The following is a 13,770-nucleotide window of genomic DNA, read 5'->3' as shown; positions in this document are numbered from 1 at the left end:
CCTGGAGTCAAGCCCCGCCCTCCAGCTGATAACATAAGGACCCATTGAACGGATGGTTTTCAAACACCTGTGCTTATGTTCACTTCATTGTTGCAAGGCAGCTTAGGCAGGTAGGGAGGCTGACGGGACACAATACAAAGCGTTTGGCCGGAGCATAAGGATTCTCGCCGCCTGGGGACATACTGGAGGTTTGATATTTTGTTACATTTAGTTAAATGGATATTTGTAATTCAGCTTACTGAAATGACAACTGTTTTATCAGAGTCGTATGGTTAAATCAGGGCGGTGGCGGATTGTTTCAAAATATTGTCATTTTGATTGGAAAATTGCTTTAAATGTAACTTTTTCCCTGCAAGACATCGCAGTCTGTGCACTTAACAGCCCCCTAGACAGTAGCGCAAAGAATTGTACATTTTAATTCCAACAGTTTTGTGACAACAGCCAAGTTTCACGTAGGCTACTGGAAAGTAATTTTGTGTTTGAAGGCTGTCCATGAAAACAGCCAAATATAGCTATCTTGTATCTATGGGTTAATGCCTGTGCTTGACTATGGTTTGCTCAATGCAAAACATTAGTACGTATTCTGCCTAACCAATACGTTTCATTGTGATTCGTTTTAGACAGGGAGGCATAATTTACATATAGTGCAGATTACGTAAAGCGAATTATCTAAACCTCACTTTTGTTTGTAAGGCCTGTGGCACACTCCAATAATTGTGCACGTGTGTATAGCCTAAAGCCTACTATATAGGCTGTACTACTACTACTGGCCTGTATCTCTAGAATCTCAGCCGGTAGGCATGGCAACTTCAAACCAGTACTACTGAATTACAGCAATAGTTTTTGTTTGAGTCATTTCCACGTTGCTTGACACACCTTGCTGGGGGAAAAAACCTGACATGTCGGATTTCCTTATCTACCCACGAAGGTGTACTGAATGATATGGGCAGGGTGATTTGTTTTCTATTTGGATAAAGTACCATTATATTAACGTGTATTTAAAACTAAAGAGGAATGCCACTCTGAATACTGTATGAGAACTGTCTCTCAAACTGAACTGCATATAAATCAATAAGTAGTTCTGTATTAGAACGAGACTGTGAATGTTTCCTACCATTACCATAGTAGTCAGGATCAAGTTATAGTCTACATTGTAATTAGCCCTCCAAGCAGAACCCAATGGTACTGAAGTTTCTGACTTTTTGACGACACAGACCATGGGGTCCTGTTCCAGCAGTACCATGCCACCTGGTACGCGGACATACATAAAACATAAACAACGTGTTTATGGCCTGTCTGCGCTCTTTGACGACATTTTTTCGTGTGAGGGTTTCTGAATATGTGAAGTATAAGTACCCATACATACCGCTGCGAATATCTCCTGTGGAAGCCGTTAAGTATTTTTAATCTATGTTTGACCGATTTGGTCGATTTGATTCTTTTCTTCCTTCCTTGTTTATTGACACCTCATTGGACCGCCTATCTGGCTAGCTAGTGGCGCTATAGCTATGACAGAGCAGATCAGAGGCAGGGACGTAGCCGGCACAAGCCAACCGCACACCGGGAGGCGGTACAATAAACGGTAAACAAACAAGAAGAAATAAAGCGACCAAATCGGTCAAACAAAGATTAAAAATACTTAACGGCTTCCGCGCCACAGGAGATATTCACAGCGGTTTGTATAGGTACTTATAGTTCATGAATTCAGAATAACTTAAACTAAAAAAGGCCGTCAAACGCCGCAGATACGATGTTAGAGAGCATATTTATGTCCGCGTTCCAGAATTCCCATACGAAAATATAGTTATGAACAGGGACCCTACATAAAACTCATCCAAATTTCAGAAAAGCTTTATGGAGGGTTCCGAGAGGGGCTACATTGTAATCTAAAGCACATTGGTTTTATTTTTACATTGAATTTACTGTACATTTTGTTTAGTCTCCATTGTCAAACTCTATTTGTTCTTACAGGATTGTGTGATTCACAGGCTTTGGGGAGGTTAATATTAACCACATAACCTAATTTTATCTTAAACTTTTAAAATGTGTTATTTGAGAGACTGGGTATGTTACCTGCTTTAATTGTTTAGTGTGCTGTACTATTGTGCTGTAACTTTACTGCACTGCAGTGCTTGTGTTTACTGCTAACTTCTGGAAAGTGAATTGAAGCTCTGATCCTGACATTTCTGTGAAAACAATTGATCAATTTGGAGTGAACAGTTGTTAGTCTCTTTACAGTGAATGACATCATTTTTTCATAGGCTACCCTCTTTGGAAACAACTAAGGCTTATGCACACCAGACATTGTCAGGGAACAGGCATGTAAAATGACCTGCACAGTGCACACCATCTATCTACATTTGCACATTAGGGACAACTTTATTTATGAAAACAATGGACTATCGGGCATCTGCTGACGACAACAACACAGATAAATGGATCTATAACCAATCACAGCATCCCTCAATGTTGGGGATGAGGCCATCCCATGGTGATCCTATTTGAATAAGTGATCTCGTCATCAGATGCACATGAATGTGACGGGGGATCATCACGATGTATGGAAAACATAAATTCACCCAAATACACCTCAATAGATAAACTAAAGCTTTTTTTTTTAAACAAATGTTGAATAAAAATAGATTAGATTAGAAAAAAAGATTATGTTTAGGGAAGGATTGGGGGGGAAAAGCAACAATTAGAATACTTATTTGATGTATCTGTGTTGCTTGAAGAAGGTCTTATTGTCTGAAACGTTGCTTAAATAAAGTTGTCCCTATTTTGCTAATTTAGACATTTTTATTTTAGGCTACTCTTAAAATAATAATTGGATACCTGATACCTCTGGCTTGAAATGTACTTTCACTGCTCATGGTAAAACTACAGTTTCCCTCGATGAGGACAAAAATCACACTTGTGTGAAGTGAGGGGCGAAGTATTTATAAAACCCCGATGTCTTGCGTTGTCATTTACTGCCCTAAAATCCTTAGACTTGCATGGCAAAAAATACTGTACATAAGTTTAACTACTCAAAAAAAATTCCATTAACTTGGCCTGCAACAAATTACATCAAACTACCCTAAACAAACATTGATGTCCATAGACTTGGGTGGCCACGGGAATTTATAATTGGGCTCTAAACAAATCAGGCTGTCCCTTTTTTTCCCCCAAGCTACTTTGTAGGTGATTGGCAGATCCCGCTCGTAGCTGCCGCTGATTGGTCCGAACTGCGATTCCAGATGGAGGCTGTGTTGTGAACTTGTGAATCAATACTGCCCCCATCTGGTGGAGTCAGGTTAGGGTCTAGTGCCCCTAAAGAATAGAAGTTCTCTAAATGTTTCTCAGTTTGTCTCTTTAATGTTCCCACAGAATCTTCACATCATCATGCTGAATAAGTTATGCCTATCTATTCACTGAGTGGAGCACAAATCATTGTTCTCTTCATACATGTTTCCCATGTTCTTTTCAAACGAAAGTGGAGAGTCACTAATCACTTGAACCCTAGCCACCATGTTTTGGGGAGAATATTGGTCAAACATGGCAGATCTACAACATGTTGCGAGCAATGCCGAGCATGTAGATCTGGCTAATTTTGGTAGCTTTGACTGGGTCCACTTCAATATATGCCAGTGACCTCCTGCCTCAACTAACCTCTAACCTTCCACTTTCAGGTTGGCAGTACGGATCTAGTAAAAAGATGGATTTCAGTACAATAAAGTCCTCGCTTGCCACAGTTACACAGATGTATGATGAGTTCTTCACACATTCTGGTGAGACTTTGTCCGTTCTTATTTTGCTTACTTAAGGGGGTGACCTTGCACCACAACTGCATATGACTTGAACATGTAAACAAATAACTGCTTCTATTTCAGACTCCAGGACAGTGGATTGGTTCCTCATTTCCTCACCTATACCCCAGACTATCATCATTTTGGCATACATCTACTTTGTAACATCGCTTGGGCCCAGATTAATGGAGAATCGCAAAGGATTTGACCTCAAGGGAGTCCTTGTAGTCTACAACTTTGGTGTGGTGGCCCTCTCCCTCTATATGATCTATGAGGTGAGTTGCCCCTGTCCTTCATCAGTTTCCATTAATATCTCTAATCTGCAGTACTTTGTCAATGCTTTATTGTAAACCTCAACTACATGCTTTTGTGTTTAAGGGTACAATGAACCATGACAACACTTTAGTTTTTTCTTGCGAAATATTATTTTCGGTGAGCAACGCCAATGTGCGATAGAATATTAATGTGTGTGTGTGTGTGTGTGTGTGTACACCGCAACAACAACCCAAAATGGGTTCCCGTCTTGAAAGGTAAAAACTCAAAGGTGTTCCTTCCCTGTTCCTTGTTTAACTGAAGCTAAAGAAACTATCAATAACAGAAGGCCAGTGTTTCTGTTAAGGGTATTATGCCTGCAAGCCTTTTTGGTGTCTTTTTGACATGGGGTTAAACCTGAAAGGCCGGTGTGACTTCCTGTAAATTCTTAACAAGTGGATACTGATCTGTACCTCCTTCGTTCTCATTGTTCAGCCCCAGTAAAAAGAACGTGTGTGTGTCTTTTTTTTCTCCCCTCAAACATAACTATACCCTGTTTTAATGGTCATAATGTGAACAATTTTGTTGAGTAAACACGCACGCGCACACTGTAAGATCAAACGGTATCTCCCAGATTTGCACTCTTTCTATTGGGAACATTCCCACCCCCCTCAGCCAGTTTCTGATGCCAGTTTTGTGCACCTTGTTCCTCTGTAGTTTGTGATGTCAGGCTGGGGTACTGGATATTCCTTCCACTGTGACCTAGTGGACTACTCAAATTCACCACAGGGTGTGAGGGTAAGTTATCTCAGTTCAATCTTCATTAGACTTGGTAGACAATTGTGTTAATTCCTCCATGTTGAGAGACTCTGTCTTCCATGCCAGTAGAATTAGCAAAATTACAATTGTTTCCAGGACGTAAAAAATTTAATAATTATGCAATGAATATTGACCCCCCCTCCCCCCCCTGTCTCTAGATGGCGGCAACGTGTTGGCTTTACTACTTCTCAAAGTTCATTGAGATGTTGGATACAGTAAGTGGCATAGTATTTGTAAACGCAATTAGTTTTTCAATGAGCCTTCCAAGGCTACAGATTTTATTCCTGTAGCCTTGTTACCAGCTTTTTGTGTGCTTTTCTTCTTAAAATAATGGTGTATTCCCCCATTGTCTATCCCAATCCCACTCCCCCTAAATAAGACTCAATGGAAAACAAACCACTGCACAATAGATAACTGCCATTTTGCTCTAAGTTTTAACTTTTGGATGTGTATGTTTGCCAGATCTTCTTTGTGGTGAGGAAGAAAAACAGCCAGTTGACATTCCTCCATGTATTTCATCACTCGATCATGCCTTTCACCTGGTGGTTTGGAGTTCGCTTTTCTGCAGGTACTGTACACTGTTTTCACTTTGAAAGTCATGTTTTTATTTTATTTGAAAGAATACGAGACAGACCGAAATATCAGTCTGACCGATACATCGGCCATTATTTGACTTTTTTATTTTATGGTATCTGCAATTATGCAGCTGATGATGTCCCAATGTTCTATATTCGGCTATTAGTGTAGATTTTCGTCATACACAATCATTAAATTCCCATTGACAAATGACAATGAATGGATAATGTACGTCATATGTGGATAAGCAAATCGACATGTTATGTCATGATTATGTATGATGATAAGAGCGCCCCTCACTTCACACGGGTGTTTTTATTATGGGGGGGGGGGGGCACGAAAATTGCTTTAGTGAAATGGCATGTCTGTCAGTTTATGAGTGTGTATATTTAAGTATTAGTTATTTTGTGTGTGTCTGTTTACCTAAGTTAAATAATCATATTGGATTTCAACATTTGAAATGCCTTTCATTTGAATACCTTTTATGGTTTTCTTTGTTTCAAGATTCTTCTTTTATTCTTCGTTGCATGTCCTGATTGTCATCTCCCTTTATTGTAGGTGGTATGGGAACATTCCATGCCCTGCTGAACTGTGTGGTCCATGTCATCATGTATACATACTATGGCATGACTGCCCTCGGCCCCAGTTACCAGAAGTATGCCTGGTGGAAGAAATACCTCACCACTGTCCAGCTGGTATGTACAATTGGTTTGTTAGCTGGTCTGACATTAGTTCACGTATACAGCTTTGACGCCTAGTGCATAACGCTAAAACAAGTAAATTCGGTGTATCTGAGGTTATAAGACAGCTGTCGTTGTTACGTCCCCATCAAAGAGGTCCAGGTGTTATTTTGTGCAAAAGCTCCTTATTGGCTATTTCCCCTACCATAAGCCATAAATGAATTGCATTGAATTGAATGGGATGTATGGGGTGCTAATTCGCTTATTTCCATCGCTCAAAATTATATATTTTTTGTATATATCCTCTCTTCATAATGTAAATAATAACCCAAGCGGCACACTTTACTACTTATTTCGATGGAAATAAGCGAATTAGCACAACACCCCATACATCCCATTCAATTCAATGCAATTAATTTAGGGCTTATGGTAGGGGAAATAGCCAATAAGGAGCTTTTGCACAAAATAACACCTGGACCTCTTTGATGGGGACGTAACAACTACAAAGAAAGGTAAGAAAGCCTTTTAGTATGGAATTCTCCTTTAACGCCATAAAAGGCAACTGGAATCTAATGACTAGAGCTTAGTGAATGATGCCCAAAGTCTTTAGTTTTGAGAGGGTGTCACAAGTTGGTAAGTAATTACAAACTGTCTTCGTCTATGGTAGATGTGAGAATACCTTTTTGTTAATCAATTTAACTTGATCAATCATTGCCTTCTTCTGTTCCTTCCCAGATCCAGTTTGCGACTATTGCGTTGCACATCTCCCAGTACTTCTTTATACGAGATTGCCCCTACGAGTTTCCCATCTTCATCTACATCATCGGTTCCTACGGACTCATTTTCCTGTTCCTCTTCCTCAACTTCTGGTATCATGCCTACACCAAAGGCAAGAGGCTTCCCAAGTCACTACAGAATCAGACCTGGGAACACCATTCTAATGGAATTATGAATGGCAATGCCAACCATGACAAAGATGAGTGATTCAGAACTCTACTTTTTTGGGGGGTGGACTTAATAAGCAGACCACTGTGGGAGTCAACTAGTTTTGCCCCAATTCCTCTGGACTGTAATTTTGTTTACACTCCGAATTGTATTTGCAAAGGCAATTTATATGACCAAAGCTGTATTAAGATGTATATCAAACCTATTTTCTTTTAATCAAAGTTGTGATTGTTTTATCGCTAAAACTAAAGTCTTTATTTCTCACAAAGGATGCATACGTTTCTGGCAGTCTACTGTAGTTTCTCTCTGGAAGTTGTAGTCTGAAACATGCCAGAATTCCGCAAAAAGCATCCAATTGCCATTGAAACTGAACAACCCAATCATAATCTTGTTGCAAGAATAGTTTTAAGGAATTGTCATGATTTGCACTGAAATGTTAAGATCTATGTGTAGGCTTAGTGCAACATATTGACTGTATTTTACCTAATTTTTACATTGGGAGTTTTATAATTGCTAGTTATCTATCTATTTGTAAAATATTTTGTATATATGGAAATCTTTCTATTGTATATTGTCGTTCGTCGTTACTCCTATACTGTAGATGCCGATGGGTTGTATTCCCAGCTGCTGAGTGGTATGCTCATCAAAACCATTCCGTTTTATGGCATAGCCTTAATTTAATATAACTGCATTTTCCATATGATGTTGATGGGGACAGCTGACACGGAAGGATTTGATGCAACACTGTAGTTCTTGCAGGACCTAGAGCTTAGCTTCACACTGCACTACCATATTTCTTTCTTCTCACATAACCTTAGTTAATATTTAAATTACTGCACACACTATGAAAGTTTATTGTGCTCCACAGTCTTATGGTGACATGGGGCACAATATTTGGCTTGATGTGGGTGGAGTGGACACAAATGTAAAAGGGGAAAAAGGGTTTATTGTTTTGTACACATAATGTGGCTCTGTGAATGTCCGTTTGATCAGTGCCTCTCTTCACGGTTGTACTACTGGTGTAGCTTTGACTGTCCCAATACATGAATTCTGTATGAATGACTTGATGTGCATATGAGTATTTTATTTTTTATGTCTATTTATATTTAAATAAAAAAAGAAATGTAAAAAAATGTTTTTCTTACTGATTGTCATTTTAGATTTGAGCTGAACCTTATTTTATACTTTCGTGGCCGAGACTATCCTATGTTTAGTCCCCTGCATGTCGGTATCCGTCCATCAATGAGCCTCATGGTGGCACATTTTTACATTACGGTAGTTTAATGTATTTGTCTAGTTTAGGAAGAGACACGAAACTGAGGGTAAAGAGATGAGACACAAGACTAGTTGGATTGGGACGGCTAAATTAATTTAGCATTAAAATGCCAAAGTGCAACAGCAGTTTGGTATTTTAATTTATGATGCAGAGGTACTACATCTCTATCCTCAGTTTCGTGTCTCTTCCTAAACTAAACCGCCTTCTAATGAGGGCGCAAAATCTGTCTTGGAAGAGCCACCCATTGACTAATCTAATATACGGCAACCTTCCCCGTGTTTCTTCACTAGCCCGATCCAGAAGAACACAGTTTGCTGTGCCACTGCTACAGAGCTGACAATGTTTTTATTTATCTCCCCTTCTTCTCTGGAGTCCTGCCTCAAAGCAGACCAGAGGTAGAAAACTGTCGTTCCCTGATGTCATCGCTAGGGACACAGGCATCAGTAAGCAGGAACTCCATCCATCCATCTTCAACCACTTATCCGTAGTTGGGTCGCGGGGGCAACAGCTCCAGCAGAGAGCTCCAGACTTCCCTCTCCAGAGCAACATTAGTGACTTCCTCCTGGGGGATTCTGAGACGTTCCAAGGCCAGTGAGTCGATGTATTTCCTCCAACTGCGCCTTGGTCTGCCCCGGGGTCTCCTCCCAGTGGGACATGCGTCGAGGACCTCCCTAGGGAGGCGCCCGAGAGGCATCCTAACCAGATGCCCGAACCACCTCAGCTGACTCCTTTCCAGGCAGCGGTTCTACTCCGAGTCTCTCTCGTGTGACTGAATTTCTCACCCTATCTCTAAGGGAGATGCCAGCCACCCGTCGAAGAAAACTCATTTCGGCCGCTTGTATTCGTGACTGTCACGGGGCAGCCCGTGCCCTATACACAGACAATGATTGGGGACATGGCATAAACTTTACTACACCTGCTTCCAATTAATTATCATCAATTAGCCGGCTTGGAAGTGGCGGTTCAAGTTGTAAAGGGTATGTTCTATTTATTGATACTGTAACTGAAATGCATTGCTGAAGGATACTAATTGTTTTAAAGGTATTTATTGATGTGAAGTTGAATTGATTGTGAGTTTGGGAGTTTTATAATTGCTAGTTATCTATCTATTTGTAAAATATTTTGTATATATGGAAATCTTTCTATTGTATATTGTCGTTCGTCGTTACTCCTATACTGTAGATGCCGATGGGTTGTATTCCCAGCTGCTGAGTGGTATGCTCATCAAAACCATTCCGTTTTATGGCATAGCCTTAATTTAATATAACTGCATTTTCCATATGATGTTGATGGGGACAGCTGACACGGAAGGATTTGATGCAACACTGTAGTTCTTGCAGGACCTAGAGCTTAGCTTCACACTGCACTACCATATTTCTTTCTTCTCACATAACCTTAGTTAATATTTAAATTACTGCACACACTATGAAAGTTTATTGTGCTCCACAGTCTTATGGTGACATGGGGCACAATATTTGGCTTGATGTGGGTGGAGTGGACACAAATGTAAAAGGGGAAAAAGGGTTTATTGTTTTGTACACATAATGTGGCTCTGTGAATGTCCGTTTGATCAGTGCCTCTCTTCACGGTTGACACTACTGGTGTAGCTTTGACTGTCCCAATACATGAATTCTGTATGAATGACTTGATGTGCATATGAGTATTTTATATTTTATGTCTATTTATATTTAAATAAAAAAAGAAATGTAAAAAAATGTTTTTCTTACTGATTGTCATTTTAGATTTGAGCTGAACCTTATTTTATACTTTCGTGGCGTCACCTCTCCCTCTGCAGTGGCATTCCTGTTGACTGGGAAGGTGCCAAGTGCTGCAGAGGAGGAGGGGTGTTTGATTCAAGAGCAATCTTATTTAAAACCAAACTATAGTTTGTGTATGAATGGATGTCCGGAATTTCATGTTTAAGTTCAGGTTAAAACCTTCAGTAATGGTGTGTTAACTCATTGGCCTTTGTATGCTTATGGTGAGTTAATTGAATTGCCAATTTGCTGTGATATGGTTTGGTATGTCTCTCTCCTATAAAGGGGAGACCGCAGCTGATGTGTGTTAGTTAGACCTTGGTTGACACACAGGTAACACCCTAAGTGAGAGCTGCCAGGGCCCTTTGGAAAGTAAGGGTATGGCCTGTTACAGCTTCTCCTTGTTTTAGGTGTTGTTCAGTAGTGTTGTCTTCAAGTGTGTTTGTTTGTATCTGTTATTTTGGCCAAATCTTGTTTTTCGTCATTGTCTTTGCCGAGGCAGCACTGTACCATAATCTGCACGGGACTGGAAAGGTGAATAAAAAACCCCTAAAAGGGCATTCTTGGACTCGTCTGTCTTTTTGGAGCCTTGGCCGGTCGGCCAACTTCACAGTGACCTTATTCTTTCGGTCATGACCCACACTTCATGACCATAGGTGAGAGTAGGAACGAAGATTGCTCGGTAGACAGAGAGCTTTGCCTTCTGGCTCAACTCTCTTTTCATCACAACAGTGCGGTACAGCGACAGCAGGAACTGGGGATGGCAATGAAGGACCGGGAAGTCTGGTGTGATATTGTGAAATCCACGATCTCGACCGTGGTTGAAAAATGATGATGATGATGAAGCAGCATTATTGCGTGGTGCAGCGTGAGAAGAAAGCAAGAGTCAAAACTATCATCTTTACATTTTAGTTTTCTTCAGGTCTTATTGGTCAGTTGGTGAATATACTGTATATACTTAGCCCCCCCCCCCCCCCCCCCCCCCATCATGTTAATCGTCAGTCCCACAGAAGGCGCTGTAATTCTTTGTGTGCTGGGCATTAGGCCGAAATGAAAGAAACGCCCTAATACTGTATGTTTTGTTGGCAAATTTATGTTCTAGCTACGCCCAAATGTTTCATTAAGTTTGATTTATAATCTACTTTATTAAAAATGTATGCACACTCAACAGTTACCAAGGGTAACTGTCCTTGGTCATAAGTCAGACATATTGTTTATAACTCTGTACCACTAAAATATGTTGCTGCTTTCAGTTCATCAGTTCCCTTAGGCCAGATGACCATAAAATCCAAACTGCGAGCAGATCTTGAAATCCCCATCAAGCTGTTCTTCTACCAATTCAACAGAGTAATCAGATTTGCCCTATTCTTCAGGATCATGACCATCTTCATCCTTGTATTGATGAGAACATCCAGTCCTGTTCTACCTTATGCTTCACTCAACTCTCACACATGCATGCAGGCATAGAAGTAGAGAACACGCTATTAATAATATCTGGGACTTATATAGCGCTTTTCCAATACCCAAAGATGCTTTACATGTGTGGGGGCCGGGGGGGACATGAGAAAATGACAACTTTATTAGAAAAACAAGTAAAATAATAGTAAAAACCAATAAAACAGTACATGTAACAGGTTAAAAACACATCACCTCGGGAATGCTATTCTGAACAGGTGGGTTTTCAGTGCGGTTTTGAAGGTGGAGAGTGAGGGGGCATACCGGTGCTAACATACTCATCAGATGTCAAGATGTCCCCCTCCTTTTTCAGTGAACACAGAGTTGGTAAATGTCCACAGAAACCATGTTCCACACCAACAGTAAATGTGATATTGTCAGCGCTCTTGGCAATGCAAGATATCACTGAAGCTTCTACAATCATGTGCCATTCTGCATGAGAGCACACAGCAGTGCAGCTTAGACAGCAGTGCTGTCCAGCGTTCAAAGGCATGGATCCATCCATTGCTACTATGAGCTCCAACAACTTCTGTCGCTCTGAGCATGCCTCCCTGGCCTGGGCCGACCTAGCGGTCCAGGCACCTATAGGCTGGTAATCCAGCCTGACAGCGTGTCGTGGGTTCGAGTTCCCGATCCCAACGACATTTGCTGCACGTCTTCCCCCCCATCTCTCTCCCTGTTTCCTGTCAACCTAAGGCAAAAAGCCCCAAAAATATATTTAAAATAACAAAACAAGAAACAAAGCATGCCTCCCTGGCATTATGACTTCAAATCAATATTGTGATCAGCTTTATTGTCACAGTAAAAAAGTGGGTGAAATTCGCTTTTGTGCATAGTTCCCATCATGTAATGTTTCCAAGAAAACTTACTAAAAACTAAAAAGCACTTTAGAGTTTGAGGGGAAAAAATCTCTTTAAACCATGTTCTCAAACATTTTCATGTCAAGGACCCCAAAAACAATGTAGGCCTACTTGGCTGCCCAGTGCCAGGGATCACACCATACATAATTTCATTTGTGTTTTTAGATAATTATTTTTTCTTCCAAAATAGCCATCTACAGTAGGCCTACAATCTCAGAACACGTTCTATTTTCCAATATCTGACATTTGATCTTTTTTGTGATGTGATTTGATGTGATTTCAATATCTGATTTTCCAATGATCTGAAAAGCCTATAAAGGCCTGCCGCCTGGTTAAACTGATTCTGATATTATATATTAACTAATTTTGCTGGGTACTCAACTCAACTCAACCACGTCCACTGGGGGACCCCAGAGCCCACTTTGACAACCAAAGCTTTAAAAGTTTAAACCATTTCATTTTATGGACATCATCTATGGACAAATTGGACATCATCTAAACTATTCATACAATACACAGTAGAGTACAATTAAAGACAGGCTTTTCAAATTACAAATAAAATAGACACACACTGACACTACCAGGGTGACACTGGTAAACGAGAACGGACTACTTCCTCCAGCGGAGGGACTACGGGGCAGACCAGAGGAGAGAACTCCCCTGACAGTCGCGGCAGATTTCAAAATATCTTCTCCTGGTTGACGTGTGTGAAATGAATTATGTAAATCATGAGATATGACCATATACGGCCTGTAGTGATTAACGTAAACGTAACCACAGTGATTTGAATCGTCAAGAGGTAGGTTCATTTGTTTTCTTAAAGTAGCCTAGTATTTACATTAGAGGCTAGTAGGCAGCCGAGCCAGTAGCCTAATATTTTGGGTTTTCATTCTGGTCCATAGCGTTAATGGACCAGATTCACCAGAGATGGTTTTTCATATGATTCTTAATGAAGTAAATTTTTCGCTCGAAAAGCTATCCACAATTAAGCGGGGCACGTGGGGTGGCGAGTCACGTTATGTGCGGAGTCGACTCTTGTTGTTGCTAAAAACTCAAAACACAGCTCGGTGTCATGTCAACTGTCACGACTGTGTGTGTGTGTGTGTGTGTGTGTGTGTGTGTGCGCATTGTTTCCCCAAACACTTGCCAGCATTTGTTTTGGTGAGTGATTTTGTGATTTATTAAATAGCTTTTGGTCAGACTCATCTAAAGTTTTGTCTTCAAGGAAACTGACTTTTTATGAAGCCATGGAGTGGACTAACAAAAACTGGTCAACATACATTAGCCTAGTAGCCTACCTCAATGTTCTATGCAATCAGACAAATTGAAACCTCTGCCATGTTGGGCCCAACATCATCAACA

At 40.5% G+C, this 13,770-nt stretch overlaps 1 protein-coding gene across 1 annotated transcript; it reads left to right on the top strand.

Annotated features, from left to right (window-relative positions):
* The first annotated feature begins 77 nt into the window (after positions 1 to 77).
* On the top strand, positions 78 to 7,924 carry elovl7a (ELOVL fatty acid elongase 7a). The gene is made up of 8 exons (XM_083785063.1): positions 78 to 188; positions 3,672 to 3,770; positions 3,873 to 4,063; positions 4,758 to 4,838; positions 5,018 to 5,074; positions 5,322 to 5,427; positions 5,994 to 6,130; positions 6,851 to 7,924. The coding sequence occupies exons 2-8, from the start codon at positions 3,698 to 3,700 to the stop codon at positions 7,097 to 7,099; spliced, it is 894 nt and encodes a 297-aa protein (XP_083641189.1). The 5' UTR covers positions 78 to 188; positions 3,672 to 3,697; the 3' UTR covers positions 7,100 to 7,924.
* The last annotated feature ends 5,846 nt before the right edge of the window (positions 7,925 to 13,770 follow it).

This window comes from Protomyctophum parallelum, assembly GCF_964188405.1.
Source record: "Protomyctophum parallelum genome assembly, chromosome: 15".
Lineage (NCBI taxonomy): Eukaryota > Metazoa > Chordata > Actinopteri > Myctophiformes > Myctophidae > Protomyctophum > Protomyctophum parallelum.
The sequence above is the reverse complement of the archived record's forward strand: the minus strand, read 5'-3'. Positions and strand labels throughout refer to the sequence as shown.

Bases quoted from the DNA above. Each gene is read 5' to 3' on its own strand.
- elovl7a (XM_083785063.1), top strand. From the start codon at position 3,698: ATGGATTTCAGTACAATAAAGTCCTCGCTTGCCACAGTTACACAGATG. The intron at 4,064-4,757 runs GTGAGTTGCCCC...GTTCCTCTGTAG, and splicing joins CCCTCTATATGATCTATGAG to TTTGTGATGTCAGGCTGGGG. The intron at 5,428-5,993 runs GTACTGTACACT...CCTTTATTGTAG, and splicing joins TGGAGTTCGCTTTTCTGCAG to GTGGTATGGGAACATTCCAT.